This window comes from Recurvomyces mirabilis, assembly GCF_035927965.1.
Source record: "Recurvomyces mirabilis strain CCFEE 5264 chromosome Unknown scaffold_3, whole genome shotgun sequence".
Taxonomy (NCBI): Eukaryota; Fungi; Ascomycota; class Dothideomycetes; order Mycosphaerellales; family Teratosphaeriaceae; genus Recurvomyces; species Recurvomyces mirabilis.
Window position 1 is genome coordinate 1,066,765 of NW_027041937.1, and position 19,379 is coordinate 1,086,143.

Sequence of the window (19,379 nt, forward strand, 5' to 3'; positions counted from 1 at the left end):
GCCTGTGCCTAGGAAACACAGCTCGGTCGCTTCAAGAATCAAAATTCCATGCTCATGGCTGCCACCAACGCACGGCTTAAACCCCTTCCGGACAAATATCAGTACCAATGGTTCTGGTGCCAAGCGTTCCCGACCACCTAGCCATCTATAGGAGCATTTCGCGGCCTCCTCCAGGCCCACGACTGATGGTCCATCGTGTTAGGACCATTTCTCGGCCACTGCTGTTGAGTCGCGTGGTAACCCCAACTTGGACTACCTACAGACTGGAAGGGCACATATCCAGGTGGCCGACGCATGATTTGGCCTAATGGGGTATTGACACCGTTGACAGTCCATCCTTTGGCATTGCAGGCGCCGTAGCCTGCTTGATACGGGTATTGTAACGGCATTGTGGTGGCTTCAGACAGCCTTGCTAAAGTGCTGGCAGAGTCTTGCTCGGTATCGGTCGTTGGAGACTCTGGGTGCTAGGTGACTTCCGTCAATGGGCCAAGGTTTTGTTATTTTGATGACCAGAATCGGGGTTGTTGATGCTCAGGAAAGCATGCGAGATCCGATCACACTTATGCACAATAATCCAAAGAGGCCACTGGTGACCGCCTATGGCACTTGGTTACTATCATAGAGGGGACAACATACAGCCACTTCGTAACTAAGATGTTATCTGTTCCTGAAGCAGCAAACAAGCCGCACGAACAAAAGTCGTGCTCGACTACCGAACAGTCAATGCCCTCATCAGTCCGGCAGTCTACTGGAGCTGCTGATAGAAGGGGACGGGAGGAAAGCGCAAGTGATCAGGCTCTCGTGTGAAGAGTCGCCACGATGCCCTCGTCTCGCGGCTAGCCGGAACGCATCCAGTGTGTTCTGCATAGTACGAAGCGTACGGCAAGATCTATGTGAATCCCAAGTCATCAACCGCTATTTCATCTCCTATCCTGGCCCCCGACATGCTATAATCGGCACTGGCAACCACAGCATCTTCATGGTCGTTCTTATAGTCCTTGGCCTAGCTACGCTCCGCCGTATGTTCAATATCCTCCTTCTCTCCTGTCCTTTCGTCCGTGAGTCCGGGCCTATATTGGGTCGCGTGGAGGAGCTTAAGACCTGGCATATTATGGTATATCGGAGTCATCCCATATATGGATACCAGCGCCCTCCATACAGCGTCCCGTTCACCGGAGCATTTGATGGTCTCCTCCAGTCCCAATGCATTGCTTCGTGTCCTTCAAAACCGACTTCCGGCCACTGTTGATAGCCGCCACGGTAGCCCCCGCCGAAAACAGATTGAAAAGGAAGGTACCCACGTGGTCGACGCTGCACTGCGTGCAATGAGTGATCGACTCCGCTAATGGTCCACCCATTGGCATTCTGGATACCGTAGCCTGCTTGTTCCGGGTGAGGCATACTGGTAGCTGCCAACAGGATTTCCACCAGAAAGGGGTTGGCTGGGTCTATCGTCAGTTTGTCAGCTGCTTCGTCCAATCGATGTACGTGACCTGGTTGTGGTCCGCGAAGACGGCGGATAATAAATCTTTGATTGGCAACACAGCTCAGATAGAGTCGAAGAACGACGGACAGCTAAGAAAGTTTATATGGACCAATACCGGCCATTAATCAGTGAACGACGGATGCAGATAGTTCACTGCCGTGAGATCGGTCTCGTCACGCGATACTACCAGTGAAGCTTGAAGAGAACTGGCATCAAGGTACTTCATGATTCGCGACAGGACAATCAGACCTTCCCACACTTACATTTGATCGCTAGCAGCTATGACGGTCATCACGACCTCGTCCTTGACCTACTCCGTGAATTCAAGCAGGTTGCAATGCACATCACGACCTCCGTACGCCCATGCTCATCGTGCCTTCAATTGGCCAAGTCGGACGTTTCCAAAGCCACAGTGTGTCGGTTGACACCAGCGAGCTGTTCGGGTATCGTTGCATCTGACCGGATCAATAGCCATATCGGCCGCTCGTGTCGAACATGGTCTGAAACGGCACGTAGTCGAGTGACCGACGCCTTATATGCTCTGCTGGGATGTTGAGATCATTGATGAACCAGCCGTTGCGGTTGTCGTATTCTTCTCCGGGTCGGTATACCTACGGCGGCATCGTAAGTTGATGGCTCCGGGGTTGCCTTTCTAACGATGTCCTTGGCCCGATCAAGTAAGCTGGATGGCGTCTGGTAATGCCTGTCAGGTTTCGAAGATGGTTTGGCTCTGTTCCCGAGAAAAGGTGCTGGTGTGTCAATTGATGTCAAGCGAGGATCAAGTGGGAACGATCATTATTCATGCCATGATATGATACGAACACTTGTGGTTACTGCGATACGATGGGGTCTTCTTGTATTGAAATCCGCTTCACAAGTCGTCCACCATTCACTGCTCCGCGTTGTCTTGATGATGGTTGGCCCAGTCTTTTGAAGTTCATCACAGTCCGACACAGACCACCACCGCCTGACCCCTGTATTCACGGAACGAGTCTCCAGCTGCCCAGTCTCCGGTCTGACCCAGCCTAGATCCTGCTCTCCACTGCCTATAGCTCTCGTTGACCACTGCCTGGCGCGGGGCCGATGAGCCCATCGAACACTTGGGTCGGACACAGACTGGAGAGCTGACATCTTGCTCGCAGTCACTGAGTCGCGCCGTGGAAGATGTCCGCATCATGAGCGAACAAGGTCTATCGATCAGAGCATTGCGATTGCTCTCTAAGCGTTCGCCTCGCATCCGAGCATTGACTGCAATCTCTGCTCAAATAGAATCTTCACCTTCGCCACATCCTCAACCTCCGCCAAGCCAGAAGCTAATTCGATGAGCTCGTCGCCTTTGAGTTGTGCAGCCAACGCCTCCACCTTCTCGACATCCATACCAGCCTCAGCACCCTTCAACCTAATAAACCTCCTCGCTTTCTTCGCCGCGGTCCTCTCAACCTCCTTGACCCTCTTCTCCTCCATCCTAGCCTCTTCACCAGCAACCCTGTTGGACTCCGCCACCCTAGCCGCCATCTCCCCCTGCCGCGCACGACGTTGCTCTGCTCCCTTCTCCAGCTCCTCAGCTTCCCGGTTCTGCCTCGCCACTGCCTCCTCATCCACGATCTTCTTAGATCTCTTCAGTGCCTCGTGCTCGATCTTTTCCGCCGCCTTCCTCCGCTTCTCGATCTCATGTCTAGCTCTACGCGGCTTCTCCACCACGAGAGCCTCAAGCTGATGAAGCCATGTCTGGACGGTGTCCTTTGTCTTGATTCGAGGGCCGACACAGATCACCTCCACCTCGTAGGCTTGCCGAGCATACTCGATGGCCTTCAGTGGCTGGCCGACCACGAGTGCGCATTCGGAGCATAGTCTGTAGGCACGGCTGAGATCTGTACCGACCAAGCCTTCCTCGATGCAAAGTTGCGCCACGCTCTCCGCCTGGTTGAGCTTATCATGAGATTGCTTCGAATGGGAGGTGGCGATGTTGGTCGGCTCCCGCATACCTTGATCCAGCTCGACGAAGCCCTGTGCGATCATACTCCGACGTCTAGCATGCTCGACAGCCTGCGGGCCAGCACAAGCCGCACATTTGCAAACGAAGTGCCATCGAGCTAGTGTCTTAGCACGCCATGCTTTTGGGAAGGTGAGACCGTCGATGTACGACGTTGTGATCTCCTCGCCAGCTTTGATGTCTCGAATGGCGTAGAGGAGTTCATGGTCGTCGATGTGAGAGTTGTCAATGTTGGGTGTGCACGAATGGTTGATGCGGCTGTACGTTGCGAAGACTCCTGTGCCTGTTTTCGAGCCGACACTATTCGTCTTGAAGATGGCGAGGAGCTTGAGGTGGTCGAGCAGGGCAGCTGGGAGGGTGACTGGAGTATACTGCTTACGGATGAGGTATCGTCTGACATAATCTCGCGATTCGGCGTCGAGTGTCTGGATTTCGTAGTGTAGACTGCTGTAGAGATCAAGCTTTTTTGAAGACAGGTCGTTGATCATGGTGAAGATCCTTGTGCAACGTTCCAGGCGTGACTCGCCGGAAAGACTCCTGACGATGACGAGAGCATCTTCTTCGAGAAGACAGGTACCCTTGCGGATGTCATGAAGTGCGAAGAGGCCATAGCCTTTGCCGGAGATCAGACGAGCTTCGAGCTAGGATGTGGCAAAATCTGTTAGCTAGGCCAGGCTGCGTGGGCTAATCGTCCCGCGTCTGAAAGAACTCAGCATGATCGTAGGGAGAGCGGCTGAGAAGCCCAACAGTCCTTCCGCGCGCAGATATCGAGAGCCTTTACTTACTACCGTGTTGTCAGCGTGGCAGGGCTCCGGACATGGCCTTATGGATACTCACCCAAAGCGGACCCTTCTATGATCCCGACGCTCTCCTCGATGCTGCTCTCATCATTGTCTTCGCCGGATGTATTCCTGCCAGAGTCGAATCTTGTGCCGTCCATATTTGCATTGAGCTTGTCCATGCCGTCCCGCTGGATCTCGTATGCTTGTCAAGCAGTATCTCTCCAAGGAAGATCTAACACTGTAAGCCGAAGGAGGTAAGAGTCGGCACGGTTGAGATACGAGGACACGGAGAGGACAAACGCAAAGCTCAAATTACGGATCATGCATGTGCAAACGGTGGAGATAGCAAGATCATGTAGGCACCCGATGAAGCACGAGCTTAATCATGTTGGAAAGATGCATCATGCCTTGGAAAGACTTGCAGAGGATAAGTGATTTCGAGCAAATCTTCATGTAATCTGCCATGATACATATGGTCAAAGAAAGAGTCTTTGAACATGGTGGCGAGTGCAGATGGCAGCCAATGCAACAAGGTGCAAATCGTCGTTTGCTTGCACAGCTTAGGGTGCAGGAAGCGAGATGTGTAGGAGGACTCCAGAGTATGAGACCTCTTTGTCAGCACTCTTGCAGTAACGATGACTTTGGCCGTTGAGTACAGCATTTCGATTCCTTCGTCTCGCCGTGCAGTGAGGTTGATGATGGCAAGGACAGAACTCGGAGGTGAAGCTCAATTCCAATGCATTGCAAACGGAATGCTTTCCGCACTGTTCCAACATTTTCATGTGACAGCTCGTACTTCCGATCGCAAAGACGAACATCCCAGCAATGTCGAAGCGAGCTCGAGAAGAGCAGGACACGACGCGACCACCGAAGCGATCAAAGCCCGACTACCAACCACCGGCCGTTGAAGAAATCCACTATGCGCGACAGCTACAACAATTCCTCGTCTTTCGTCAAGATGGAATTCACCAACTGCGAAATGGCATAGCTTCTTTCAAAGCTTTCCTGGAGACGATCTTGTACCGGAAAGAAGAAGACAATCGCGGACGCTTACTGTCCATACTAAGAGAATATCTGGACTCGCAGAAGCCGGCAGATGTACAAGACATCAGTACTCCGTTTCTGGCACAATTGTGGCAGGCTTGGTCTTATGCCAGTCAGAACAACAACGACTATCTTTCTTCCTCCGTCAGTGCCATCATAGCTCTTCTGATACGGACACTATCTAGCTTAATCGACTTCCGGGAACATGGCATACTGCTCTGTCGAACTGTGCTGCAGCATCAGCATCTGCGGCTTGTGAAGCGAGGACTCGATGCACCCAAGCACAAGGACTTTGTCGTATCCCCATGTCTGAGGCTTTTGACCGAGGTCGTGAGCTTTGATGGAGGTGCACTAGCGAGGGAGGCTTACAAGAGACGAGAACAGACGTTCGACATCAATTCTGTGCGAAGGAATTTGGGCTTGTACAGGGCGGGTGTGTCGGAGGAAGAGGCGAAGCGAAAGCCTTCTGTGCGGACTTTGACGGTGCGATATGTTCTCGCGCATCTCAAGTATCTGCATGAAGGTGGTAAAGTCGACTTACTCAAGAGCAGACCCTTGTGCATTGCTTTACTCCATCATCTAGCAGACGATCCTGCGGATGTAGTCAACGAGATCTTGTCTGTCACCGAGCAGAATGTGCTCAAGGACACCGATCTACCACGATCTGTGAAGGGAACGTTTCTCACCCAGCACAATCTCGAACGTGTCACGGAGGTTGCGACTCGCTCACCTGAAGACCATGCCGCGGCAGATCGCGCGTTCGCCTGGTTGAAATCAGTCTGCACTTCGCCTTCATATGGCGTCCTACGAGAAAGCGGCTGGTATCCTGCTGGCACCACGAAGCTCGAAAGTAATGTCGGTGATGGCAACGGCGCTATCGATCTGGGTCTGGACAGCATAGATTTCTACGATCGAGCAGAACGACCAGATGTCCGCAACTCCACTCTACTGGACTGGTGTGTGACACTTCGCCCACACAGCGATGTGAAGGAACGAGAATTACTTCTCGCGTGCTTCACTTCCGCTCCGGAGCTCGTGGCGCCATATTTTGCAGAAAAGAACATGCAGCTCGAGCCAAAATTGTCGAATACCTGGATTGGATATGCCTCTTTCCTGTTCGAGGTCATCCGCCTCGATGTCCCATCATACCTTGGCAATGCTGAGGAGGAAGGGTATGCTGAGCTACCACCGCAGACCAGCATTGTTCTCGAGAACGTGCTACCACGCCCACTGACTCAGAAGACCCTGACGAGGTGTCTTAATCAAAGCAGCGAGCTCATCACATTCTTCGCCATCCGAATCTTGGTCCTTGCCACGCAGAAACTGTGGACCATCCTGGAACAAATGCGCCGAGCAGCGAAAGCAGCCTCAGGCGAGAACGCCAGGTTGTGGACTGAAGCGATAGAACGCACCTTAGCGGGCTTTACTCAGCGAGCACCTAGCATGAAGGACATCATCGCCGCCTTCCGCAAGATCTCAGACGACGATGAACATGCATTACAACGCGAAGCTGTGACGAGACTACTGCGGCTGTACTTCGAGGTCACACCACTTCAAGCACTAGACGAGCCCTTCGATGTCTCTGCTGCTTTGACTACAGCGCTAAGCCGGGGTCGGGATGCATCAGAGGTAGATGATACCGACGCGAGCGTCAAGGCGCTTCGTAGCATTGAGCTTGAGCATCTACTTGTCATTGTCCAGCATAGCTCTGGCATGAAATGGTTTGGCAAGCAGGGTGGACTGGACTATTCGCCTATCGTGAGCTTGCTACGGCTTCATTTGCGAGATCTTCAGAACCGACAGATTAGGTCGCTGGTCCGGGATGTTTTGACGGAATACTCCCTGATCACACAGCATGGCGAGGTCGATGCACTGCTTGCTTCTTTGCTACGAGTGGATAGCGACGATGAAGAAGTCTGGACGTTCGTCGATGATTGTCTGGCGAGAGCCACGAGGCAACCCGTCAAGTATGTCGACCAGCTTGAGAGTGCAGTATCGGAAGGCAACGCAAACGTGAAAGCTGCAGACGAAGATACTGTTCTGCCTGGTCTGCTCGTTATGACTGTGGTTGAGCAGACAGCTTTCGTTCATGAGAAGCCAGAAGTGATGACCTGGATTGATATGTACCTTGCTGCTATGGGTCGGATACAGAATGTCGGGCCGGTATTCGCTAAATTGACGGCAGACATCTCCCGTGGCGTGTCCCGACCGTCGCCACCTGATAAGGAGGCATGTGAGGAGCAATTGACGCTTGTGACCTTCCCAGTGGCCACGGAAGACGTTGCGAACGGTGTGGCCAAGGACGCGGCGACCTTGCCTTTCGTGCCACCAGCGACAGGGTCGGACGATCATCCGGAGCTGTTCCGCTGGGCGCAGAAGGATCTCGGTCGAGCGATCGAAGACGGCGATATCGACGGCCTGATCCTTTGCCTATGCTCCCAGCACCACGAGATTCGAGTCCAAGCTCTCGCACAAATCCGACTCCTTTTCGGCAAACTCAAGGGTCGAAATGCAGAGGAGAGCGGCCAGATGACTGTGCTCATTGGCGAGCTGATCGAGACATACGAGCAGCAATACCTACCATCTCAAAAAGCACTACCATACCTGACCGGCTGTTTTGCCAAACGCGCCCTAGCCGTGCTCAATGAGCCAACCCATTTCATCTACCCCAAGCTCTGCCGCTTCATGATGAAGAGTCCCGAGTGGCGAAGCGCGAGATTGCCATCGTACTGGCTAGCGAATACGGTGCACGCACAGCCTGTGGAGGATGATGCATACTGGCGAGAAGTGCACTGGGTAGTGGAGTGGTTAGTCGACGGGCTTACGACATCTGCTGATCTGGAGATGTTGAGAAGGGGGGATGTGTTTGAGAAGATTATGGCTGTGTATTCGTCTCCTGGGGCGGGCAGAATGAAGGCGCTGAAGAGTGCGGTGTTGGAGCTGCTTTATCGTGCGAGTTGGATAGAGGGGGGTTGTGATGTTTTGGTGTCGAGGGCGGGTGTGCTTAGCTGGTTGGAGATGGTGAAGGGAAAGGGGAAGGAGGATGATGTGCCGAGTTTGCTCAGGACGCGGATCCTTGAGGGTTGTGATCGGGAGAGGATGGTGAAGTGGAGTGGGGGTGTTGGTGTAGATCAGCTATAGATGGCCTTGAATGAGATACATGGATGTATCATAATATATTGATCGATGGATCGGGAAGGCTGCCACGTGCACGATCCCAAACGCTATGACGCTTTTCCACCCCCGCTACTGCAGGGCACACGTTCCGAGCGAACTTCATTGCTTCGCTTCGACGGTTTGAGAAGGAGCTACCTTGACACCGAAATATAACACCGACTCGACTTCGTACACGATCTCTCGACTTCAACTACGCACGCCAGCAATACAGGTGCTATCCCATTGTATACAGTATCGCTATCTTGTCGCTACTGCCACCGCTACCGCCATCCCAAACACCAGGCAGGCTGAGAAACGATTGCGATATTGCTACGCCGTCACTGGTTTCGCTCACCGACCTTCGATTGTACACATTGCCGTCTCAATTACGCCAGCCTGAGAGGCATCCCCTCTCCTCGCCTCGATGATGGCGCCCACACGCCACTACACCGCCGAGCAACTGCTCCACCTTCGCTCCTCACCACTGGTAAAGAAGCCAGATAACCTCCCCGCGATCGAGCAGTGGATAGAGTACGTGTACCTGGATGTCGATGGCACGCGGGAGAAGCTAAGGATCCCGCACAGTGAAACGCAGCAATCGCAGCAGCAGACAAATCGTCGAGAACCTTCCAATCGGCTACCAAAGTCGACATTGGCGGCAACGGCGGCTGAGGCTTCGCCTATGGGCAACTTCAGCACGGGTCAGGGGAGGCCGGGTTTGACTAGTAGGAATTCTACGGCGAGAGGTGGAGGTGAGTCTTCGTGGTGCGGTAGGATGTATGTGTGGTGAGCTGATCGATTTGTAGATGGTGTAACGCTAGGTCCATCAAAAGCGCTGTTCGCTTCTAGCAGGACGACTGCGAAATTGGCTGATTTCGACAAACCTTCTACACCGCTTACTGAAAATGCGCTAGAGGAGACGGAGGGTCACCGCAACAGTCGGACGTTTGGCGAGAAGCAGCTAAACAGAAAGAGTATGGGGGCGGACGCCACAGATGGCCGGACTGGAGAGAGCTGGAGGCGCGCGGACAACGACAAGCCGGACGGGGATGAACGAAATGGCAAATATGGACGACGTGATCGGGAGCAGGATGGAGATCGTCGCAACGGCTATGGCGACAGGCCGGATAGTAGATGGCATCGTGATCGAGATGAGAAGAGACCAAACGGCGGAGGGCAAGGAGGCTGGCGAGAACGTGAACGGGAGCGCGAGAAGGATCGGCCTGAGCGTGGTTGGGGCAGAGGACAGGCGGACACGAAGGAGCCGGAGTGGTTTGGAGAGTCTGCTACGAAGCCCGAAGACGATTTTACTTCTGCGAAGACAGCGGAGGACTTTGAGAAGTGGAAGCAGAGCATGAATGCGCAGAACCGGCAATCTACTGAGATCACGAATGATGCGCCAATTGAATCGGTAGCACCGACACCGATCGCCAAGGAAGCTCCAACGACCAAGACTGTTGCCCCTTTGAAGCTTGAGGGTATCATGGGCAAGCCTTTCGGATCGTGGGACAGTAAGACCGGTAGCGCCATGCCGGACAGTGCGCCGGTATCGAGTAAACCAAGCTCGGCAAAGCCAAAGACGAGCAGGTTTCAGGCTATGTTCAAGGCGCCCGAGCCAGCACAGGAGATCTTCGAGGCGCCGGCTAACGAAGTTCTCCCGCCTGGCGCGCCTCCACGAGATGCAGCAGAGGATAAAGCTGGGTTCGACAGGGTATTGCAAATGCTCGGTGGTACTACCATTGGCCAGGTTGCGACTCCCAATGAGCCAGCATCGCCTCAACCACGCCAGGTGTCAAATGGTAACAAGCCAAAGAGTAGGTTCACCGGCTTTTTCGATCAGACGCCGAAGAGCCCAGAGAGGATGCAGGTACCAGAAGATCAGCCTCCGGTGCCTTTCATGGCAGCGCCGAGCAGGAACATGGTCGAGACTCGTGGTATGGTAGACGAGCCTTCGGGTTTATATGGTGTTCGTCTACCCGAGAGGCAACAATCCAACGAGCAGCCATCACGGAACCAGATGCCAATCACTACGATGTCGCCCGAACCACCGATGCCATCGAACGGCCTACGAGAGCAACAGGGACCACCATCAGGACGTGTCAATGACATCTTCATCGAGCAGCCGCCATCAAGGGGCGCTTCCACGCCAGACATTAATATTCAAAACTTGTTGGCTGCGCGACCGACCCCACGCCAGCAGCAGGCAGATCAGAGCAACTTTTTGCTTGGCTTGCTGCAGACTAAGGGCGCAAGACCACCACCTCAACAGCAGCAACAGCCGAGACCAGACGACAACTTCCAACTGTGGGTCGAGCAGCAGCCGAAGCAAATGCCAGAGCCCCATGCACCGAAACCTCGTGCTGCTCCGCCACCAGGCTCGTTTGAGGACCAGCTGCTACGGAACCACAATGCGATGGAGGCTCAGAGACAAGTACAGCAACAGCCTCCTCCAAACACGCAAGACGAGCCGGACATTCGCCGCATGTCGCAGCGTGTACCGCCGCCAGGATTCATGGGCGAGCAGAATCACAATCTCTATCAACAGCCGCCACCGCCACACCACGCTCGAAATTTCACAGAGCCACCTCGTCAGTTCCAGCATCCACCACCACCTCAGCAACAACAGCAACAACATCATGCTCATAACATTCGCCGCATGAGTGGCCATCCTGGGCTGCCTCAAATGGCGATCCCACAACAACAGCCTCCATACCCAGCTGAGTTCCTGCAATCACCACACGCCGCTGCGCCACCACCAGGCTTCAATCCAGGCATGCCTCGTCACCCACCAGGTATCCACAACATCCCGAACATCTTCTCCACGCCGCAACCTCCACCCAACCAACATCAACCACCAAACCAACAACAGCAGCGGGAACCACCATCCCAGCCTCCGCAGCTTCAACCAGGTTTCGCGTCAATGCTCCCTCCGACCAATGGTGGACCGCCGAATCTAGATGCTCGCTTACAGCAGCACGCTACCTCACCAATTGGAGCTGGCGGACCACCTCCACCGGGTTTCTTCGGCGGGTTACAAGGTTATGGAGGACCGCCGCCTTCTTCCCTCCCCATGCCTCAGGGTTTCGGCGGACTCATGCGAGGACCACCCGTTGGTGATAGGATGGCAGGGTATACCGAGCCCATGCGCGCTGGAGGTGTGGGACCCGGTAGAGTATACGATGGATACGGAGCTCAAGGAGGACGATAGACCCGTCCCACGATTCATGTCACGAGCCCAGAGGGTTGGACATCACAGCACGGAGTCGGTCACGCGCCACAATACGCTTACATTGCGGATGTCGGCTTTGGTGATGCCGAGCCGATGACTGAGGCGGATCGCGCGGAGCTTAGTCGATCGTTGTTGGCTACTGTGCGGGATCAGGATCCTAGGGTTCATGTGAGTGATGAGGATGAGGGGATCTCGATGAAGTATGACTCGAGCTGAGGGTGCTACTCGGATTGTCAAGTCTCAAGACGGTCGCGGTCGTTGTATATGACACTTAAGTGTAGAGTAGCTACGGATACAGCGACCTTCGTGTATGATGGCAAGTGTCAGGCTTTGCCGTGCCGTGAATGATATAGTCATGTTGTTATCGATTCCTTTCGTGCTGTTATGAGGTCATGTATCGGTCTACGCAATGAAAAGCTCTATTTGACATGCTTTCGAACATAGATTTAAGGTACATACTTTATACGGGAACACCAACCCAGCACATACGACCATAGGCCGCGGAAAACAGAGGATCCCGTCCGCTCTCCTGTACTTAAGCCGCGGACCGGTAGAGTAGTAGTCAGGTCGGTGACGACTGGCGAATGCCTGCTGTTGTATGTTTTCCTTTTTGTCATGCCGTTCGCCTTTATAAATCCGGACAAAAACCCAAAGTATGCCTAGCAAAGTTTGATGTGGCTCGTGCTTTTGGGCGGCTTCGCCCAAGCGGCAGTTGCGACCCTTTCTAATATTCCTAGCGCCTTGATTAAATGCATGCAAGTCCGCGATGCACGCATGATTCGGGTGACAAGACTCAATGTTTTAGACCATGGATGTAGCGATTGACGAGTGGACGACAAAGCAAGATATTGTTCCTCCATCCGCCTTGGCTTTCTTGAAAAAAGTTCGAAAGTCGTTCGTCAAGTATGGGGACATGATCGTTCTGCCATCAACTGCTTTTCCAGCCGAAGTAAGGAGTGATGGTCCTAAAGAGACTAGCCAGGAATTTTACTCTGTGATCGGGATTGCGGATCCTGTCGTACTACAGGATCTATACCGAACCATCCTCCGCCATCTAAAAGCGACACATATCGCCACCACCAGACCAATACCCCTGACCTCACCAGAAGCCCAAGATCAGCAGGACTGGAACCGCATACGAGCACCCTTGAACTTCACATCCCTCTACGGAGACTTTGGCCCAGAGACATGCTCTTCTCCACCTACTGAGCAGGATTTTGATCAAGCGTTCTGGACAACTGCAAAGCAAAATGGCATCGTGCAGACATGGGCACCGAGGTGGACAATGTTCTCCCGAGGCAACATAAGCGAGAAAGCGAGACTGCTTACTTTACCTTCTGTTGTGCAAGCTGTGGACGAAGGGAGAAGAAGTGGTAGGGGAAGCTGTGCAGTTGATTTATTCGTGGGGATAGGCTATTTTGGCTTTTCTTACTTGAAGGCTGGTGTTGATAGGGTGGTAGGGTGGGACGTCAATCCTTGGAGTATCGAAGGTGCTGTGAGGGGTGTAGAGGGAAACGGGTGGAGTGTACAGCGGTTTCGAGAAGGCGACAGTATCCAGGGTTTGGAGGACGAGACGAGGTTCGTTGTCTTCGAAGAAGATAATGCATGTGCTGTTGGGAGGTGTGAGGAGATTAAGCGGTTATGTGGAAAGGAGGCTTTGCCGCCAGTCAGACATGTTAACTGTGGCTTACTGCCTTCGTCTAGAGGCTGTTGGAGGACGGCTGTGGAAGTCTTGAGCGAGGATCTAGGAGGATGGTTGCATGTTCATGAGAACTTCGCAGTAGAGGAGATTGAGGACAAAGCCGAGGAGGTCAGAGCAGAGATCGCAAGACTATGTCAGGAGGTCGTGGACCAGAGACATGGATTAGTACGGAAGAAGAGGAATGTTGTTGTCGAGGACATTAACCGACTGAAGAGTTATGCGCCTGGTGTCATGCATGTCGTGATAGATGTACATATTTCTAGTTATGTACCTGACTGACCGCCATGAGTGCCACCTTTCCTGCGTGTACTATGTCGTCTGCAATAAGGACTAACGCACTCTCATGATTTCAGTAATTGTACACAATATACAGCGCAACCAACACACACGTCCAACTCAACGTCTGCGCATGAGGGATATGCTGATGTTGCTCTGCCACAGCCCAAAAAGCACCCCAGAGCATGAGCGCAGTAACAATATACCAGAAGGGCCTCGTAAACTTGATCATCTCCGCCGGTATAGCAGCCTTCGCACGTTCGACCGGGTCATCCTCATCACTCATCATCATCTCCTCCAAGCCTTCACCCTTAACCCCTCCGAAACTTGCTCGGGATGTTGGCCTCCACAATTCTCATCCGATCCAACTGCTCCTGCCTCTCCTGCGCCGCCTCCAGTTCCTCGTGTTTGCGGAAATGCTCAATATCCTCGGGATGGTTCAGCTCCTCCTCCGTCGCGCCGTCCCCGTGAAACTTCTCGAAATGATGAATCTCGTACTCGTACTCGTCGTCGCCGTGGTGGCCCAGTCCGAAGCCCAGATCTGGTAACTTGAGACCCGCGCCGCTACCGATGGTGTATTCGGCGAAAGAGATGGTGCCGCTGAGGTCTTTGTCGAAAAGGGAGATAACGCCGTTGATGGCTTTCTCTTTCTCGGTGTACGCGATGTGGTTCGTGGACTCGTGTTTTAAGCCATATGTTTTCATCAGGTCATCAAAGGTCCAGGTGTTGCTGCTATCGTAGTCGTGGAGATTGAAGAAGGAGCCGGCGTCGAAGGAGGTTATGTGGTGCTCCTCTGCCATGTGCCTCGTCGCCCAGTCTGCATCGGCAGCGACGACTATTTGGTCATGACTACCGTGAGCAGTGGCGATAGCAGACAGTGCAAGAGCGCTTAATGTGGTTCTCAAGATCATGTTGTTAAGATTGTCTTATTCAGGTTGTATTGATACGCGTTCGTCGACATGCCGTCTCCTTGCTGACTAAGATTTGGTATCTTCATCTGTGTCGATATTCTTCCTGCGTTCTCATGTGTGCATTGCGATACTACAAGCCGAGAAGAACCTCACAGACTCGTGATAGCATATATATTGACGGAGATAGCATCACTGTGATCCGTCGAGTCTCGTGATATTGAAATTCTTTAGCGTTTAGGACGCTGGCCGCGTAACAGGATGTGGTCTTCACGGCCTCACAGGTCCAGACGAAGACCTCGTTCGCCAAGTTCGAGGACGACCAATACATGAATATCCTACTCTTGGCCTCGGAACGTACGCCGGGCACCTTGGCCATGGCCATCGATCAGCTCAAGCGAGCTTGTACAGTTGTGCTTCACGATGACAGCATCTCCACGGACGATGTACTCTCTGGCTCAAAAGTCCTACCGACTGGCATGTTGGCTCGTCTCCAAGCCTCTGGTGCAAGACCATTGTTCTTCATCGCGGTCGCAGCAGCTCGCAACCCAGACGAAATTTCAGTCCACACAACTCTGGCTCAACATTTCGGGATTGAGAACCGCTCTGCTGGAACAGTGGAAGTCCTCGAAGACGAAAGTGTGGCGACTGCGACCCACGTCGAACTCTTCTTCCGCGACCAGAACCTCTCACGGGCTGATATGTGGCAAATTTCACACCGTCTGAATCACACGGTCGTCTACCAAGGCCAGAAGATACAATATCTAGGTTCAACTGTGGCTGAGATTCGCCAAGTCTATGTTTCTGGCAAGGAAGTGCTGTCTGCTTATGCTGTGCGAGGCAAGACTAAGCCTATCTACAGAAGTGGAAGTGCGAGGTACACAATCCTCATCCAAATCTCGAAAGAGATGTTAGAATACTGGCTCGATGGCGATCTGATGTATGAACGAGTCATTGACGGCTTCTTACCTGAGCTCTTTCGCAGGTGGGAAGAGCTGAAAGTGCGTCACCAGGTCTCCGTCGTGCTGTTTGGACGCTCGCTTGACCAACACGAAAAGGACTTCTATCATGTTATTGCTTCAGACGTATCTAGCAGCAATTGGCGTGATCTTTGCAGAAGTCTGAAGCGTGCATTCAACGGCAATGCGATACCCAGAGATGTGACGCTGGCAGCACGTGGCAGCATGGTGGAAGCCATACACATGTCGGCAATGGACTTCGCGAACGACAATATCGATCCTCACCTCAGCGGTAGAGGCACATCAATCATTGCTATCACTGCGGGCACTGGCCTCTTCGGAACGACCCACGGTTTGCTTAAAAGCACTACACATCTCTTGATGGGCAACAGTATAGGTGTTGATATTGTGGCGTTGTCGCCAAAGCCGTTGCATCCTGTACCACTTTTCAGCTATCAGAGAGATGGGCAGTGGGAATATGCTCTCCCACACTGGGTGGATATATCTTTCTGGCAGGGCCAGTGTTCAGTCCATGCAGCGAGTTTCCTTATGCCGGAGACTGTAGGAGAGGTTGACGAGATCGCCCTGCCGCTGCTTACAGATTCTGCCGGAGGCGACAGCTCGCAGATGACACAGTTCATGGACAATTATAATGCCAATGTATTCGGAGACCAGTCGACAAGTATGCAGCTTGTGGTGACGCAAACAGCGCAACTTCATGCCGACAAGAAGCTGTCTCAGCCACCGAGCGTAGTAGATCAGACCTCAGCGCTACCCAACCCACTCTTGACCACGCCAACCCTTAGTAAGCCACCTATCTCGAGCATAGGCACGTTGAAAGCACGGGCGAGAGATCTTCCATCTCGCGCATCATCGAGCAGTATGACAGACCCATTCTCACTGCTGGCATCGAATCGCAAAATCAGCCTTGGACCGAAAGGTCTAGCACCCAGCCGTGGGCTTGCCACAACAACACTGTCAGTAGAGCCTGCACAACAAGCTAGAGAAGAGGCAGGCAGTACACCTTTCTCGCCTGACGAAGGACCGAGTGGCATAGCACGACAAATTCGACAATCTCTGGCACGCAAGTCCTCTCAGCAGAGCCTCGTATCGGTGCCTGCCCTTGCACCTGCCGAGCTAAGCCGACCCATCGACATTATGCACGGGCATCCTACGATCAGCGAAGCTCCATCAGATCCTGCCAGTCTAATCGAGCGCAAAGTTCTGGGCACACTCTCGGGATCGGAGTTTGGTAATAGTGCAGTTGACTCTTTCGGCACGCCTACAGCTAAAAAGGACGTATTCTACGCCGCGATAAAAGCAGCGGAGCAAGAAGGCAATTGGAATACTTCACCGTGGCTGAATTTACTAAATCCTTGCAATCCGACTCGCGAGAACATGCGAGTAGCTGCACAGTACCGCAAATGGCAGCACGTCTTCCCACGTGCGATTAGCTCCGCAGACTTTAAATGGACTTCTATGTGCACACCAGCTGCGCTGCCACTGTCGACTGAGTACAAGCCTTCGCATCGTGAGCTGGAGAGACACTTCTCGAAGAAAGTGCGGCGGCTTCTTGCGCCAACCCGAAATGGCTGGCCAGATACTGGTTCAGGACATACGGAGGTGCAGCTCATCAAACTTCGACTTGCGCATGGCTTTCAGCTGGCGTCTGTAACTTCGAGCACATATTCGCCAGCAAATGACTTCGATCGCATTCTCATGTCAAGAGGGAATGTACATCACGAGTTCCAGCGCCTGTCAGATGCTGAGCTGCAAATTGTCGAATACGAACTGAGCTTAGACGATGAGGACGCCGCACCAGACGTAGCTGAGTACTCGACTCGGGTGCGCTCTGCAGCGTCGGACAAGGTCAATAATGTGGCAATCTCACTATCTCCGGAGCGTCAGGAGCCCAACTGGTCACAGCTTGATGATCAGGTCATTGCGCACGATCCGTTGCACACCGAGCTTCATAGCTCTCGTATGCGCCTGGTTCTGATACCCGTTGAGCCACCACGACAAGGACATATCACCCCAGGTCCCGCTCGCGGACTGTCAGACGAAGAACGCCGCATTGATGGTATCCAGAAGCTCACACAATTATGGCAGCGAAATCGCTACTTCAAGCCTGAGGAGCTGCGACAACAGGCGTCGTTCGTGCGACCGCGAGCCACGCCAGTAGTGTCCGCTCGTGACCCGAATCCGCTTGCCATTGAGTATCAGACTAGAGATCCTAGTGCTGTAGTCAACGCCTACGGGCCAACCTTGACGAAACAACTCGATGGTGCGGAATCCGCAGGACCGCTCTTCGCGGAGTCTGAGATGTACCACAGCAGTAACTTCGACACAGCAAAGCTTGTCAAACAGCTGCAAGAACCACCACCGCATGGTGTAGAGGTCCGAGATCGAAGATGGCTTACTCGTTTGCACTTCAAGTGCTTTCGTGGTGACGAAATGGTGAACTGGCTTCTCCGCGTATTCAAGGATTTGACGACAAGAGACGATGCGATCGAGATTGGTAACCAGCTCATGGGCCGTGGCATCTTCTCCCACGTGAGAGCCAAGCATGAGTTCCGAGACGGCAACTACTTCTACCAAATCTCCAGCAGTCACCGCACTACCGAGTATCCCGATAATGCAAGTATGTTTGGCAGGGTCTCCCTGAGATCCTTGCCAGCCACGCCCATGGTCGAGCACAATCACTCGCCTCTGCTGAAGCCAATCTACGAAGACGCCGCTTCGTCATCAGGTAAGCCGACACCTACATTAGCAGCTGTAGACAAGAAAGAGATCTTGCTCAGTCAGCAGATGCTTTACAATGTCGATGCTGGAAAGAAGTCAGATCAGCTTGAGATTGTGAGCCTACACTATGATCGCATCCACAATCCAGAGAACTGCTATCACATACAGCTTGAGTGGGTTAATACCACTACTGTCCTCATTCGCGACTCTATCAACCGTTGGACTGCGCTGGCAGAAGGCCACGGGCTAAAGCTGGTGCAAGTACCACTTATCGAGGCGAGCAAGATGCACCTGCAGCATCCTTTCGATCAATGCATCAAGGTGATCCTCGCCACTCGACCACCAGATAAGGCAATCGCAACGCCACTCCTTGACGCTCACATGATGAGCCCTCGTCTACGCATGCCAGTGGTGGATTCGATTGTGTATCGTAAAGCTTTGTTACGCACACTTGACTTTGTGCTTGATCTCGAAGCTGCATCTAGCTTCAGCGCCGAACTGGATGTGCGATATTCGTGGGGCGCACCAGAGTACATGTATACTCAGTTTGTGCACAAATCTGGACTTCTGCTCGCTCAACTACCAGGATCACGCCGTGATTCTGCTATCAGTGACAGCAAGGGCTGGGATATCTTATTGCTGCCAAACCGCTTAGCTTCAGCTTCATCGAGACACGTGATAGCATCATCTAGGCACGCAGAAAGTAGCGAGTCGACCGAACAATTGGTGAAGCGTATCGTCGCTTTCTGCGAAGACCAGGGTAGACTGAAGACGTTCTATGAGGAAGTGATGACGGTGAAGGCAGGACCTCCATCAAGTCCTTGGACGGCAATGGAGAGTCTGGCAGGGAACCTGGATGGAGATATCCCGCCCATGTTGTTGCCACCTAGGCTAGGTCATCGTAGCATGCTGAAGAATATTGGGTAGCTGTAGAAGTGTCTGAACAACACGGCTGCGTCATTAATTTGATATTGTGACCATTTGTAACGATGAGGTCAGCAACTTCCTAAGCATCACGCACGGACATGTCATCGTGGTTGTAGCTGCTCCATATCCCGCTATTGATCAGAGGTACGTATTCGAAGTATCAAATTGTTGATGT

The 19,379-nt window shown here is 53.1% G+C and overlaps 6 protein-coding genes across 6 annotated transcripts; 4 read left to right on the forward strand and 2 right to left on the reverse strand.

Moving 5' to 3' along the window:
- Positions 1 to 2,704: 2,704 nt before the first annotated feature.
- LTS14_001739 (uncharacterized protein) lies at positions 2,705 to 4,440 on the reverse strand (the record flags this gene model as incomplete). The annotated part of the gene is made up of 2 exons (XM_064834447.1): positions 2,705 to 4,092; positions 4,317 to 4,440. 2 exons carry the CDS (start codon positions 4,438 to 4,440, stop codon positions 2,705 to 2,707), a joined length of 1,512 nt encoding a protein of 503 aa, XP_064698311.1.
- Positions 4,441 to 5,086: 646 nt separating this feature from the next.
- Positions 5,087 to 8,446, forward strand: LTS14_001740 (uncharacterized protein; the record flags this gene model as incomplete). Its single annotated transcript, XM_064834448.1, has 2 exons — positions 5,087 to 5,449; positions 5,543 to 8,446. The coding sequence occupies 2 exons, from the start codon at positions 5,087 to 5,089 to the stop codon at positions 8,444 to 8,446; spliced, it is 3,267 nt and encodes a 1,088-aa protein (XP_064698312.1).
- Positions 8,447 to 8,888: 442 nt separating this feature from the next.
- On the forward strand, positions 8,889 to 11,669 carry LTS14_001741 (uncharacterized protein; the record flags this gene model as incomplete). Its single annotated transcript, XM_064834449.1, has 3 exons — positions 8,889 to 8,992; positions 9,047 to 9,213; positions 9,268 to 11,669. 3 exons carry the CDS (start codon positions 8,889 to 8,891, stop codon positions 11,667 to 11,669), a joined length of 2,673 nt encoding a protein of 890 aa, XP_064698313.1.
- An 829-nt stretch (positions 11,670 to 12,498) lies between these two features.
- Positions 12,499 to 13,671, forward strand: TRM12 (S-adenosylmethionine-dependent methyltransferase; the record flags this gene model as incomplete). Its single annotated transcript, XM_064834450.1, has 1 exon — positions 12,499 to 13,671. One exon carries the CDS (start codon positions 12,499 to 12,501, stop codon positions 13,669 to 13,671), a length of 1,173 nt encoding a protein of 390 aa, XP_064698314.1.
- Positions 13,672 to 13,979: 308 nt separating this feature from the next.
- Positions 13,980 to 14,579, reverse strand: LTS14_001743 (uncharacterized protein; the record flags this gene model as incomplete). The annotated part of the gene is made up of 1 exon (XM_064834451.1): positions 13,980 to 14,579. The coding sequence occupies one exon, from the start codon at positions 14,577 to 14,579 to the stop codon at positions 13,980 to 13,982; it is 600 nt and encodes a 199-aa protein (XP_064698315.1).
- A 374-nt stretch (positions 14,580 to 14,953) lies between these two features.
- On the forward strand, positions 14,954 to 19,204 carry IML1 (vacuolar membrane-associated protein iml1; the record flags this gene model as incomplete). The annotated part of the gene is made up of 1 exon (XM_064834452.1): positions 14,954 to 19,204. One exon carries the CDS (start codon positions 14,954 to 14,956, stop codon positions 19,202 to 19,204), a length of 4,251 nt encoding a protein of 1,416 aa, XP_064698316.1.
- Between the last annotated feature and the right edge of the window lie 175 nt (positions 19,205 to 19,379).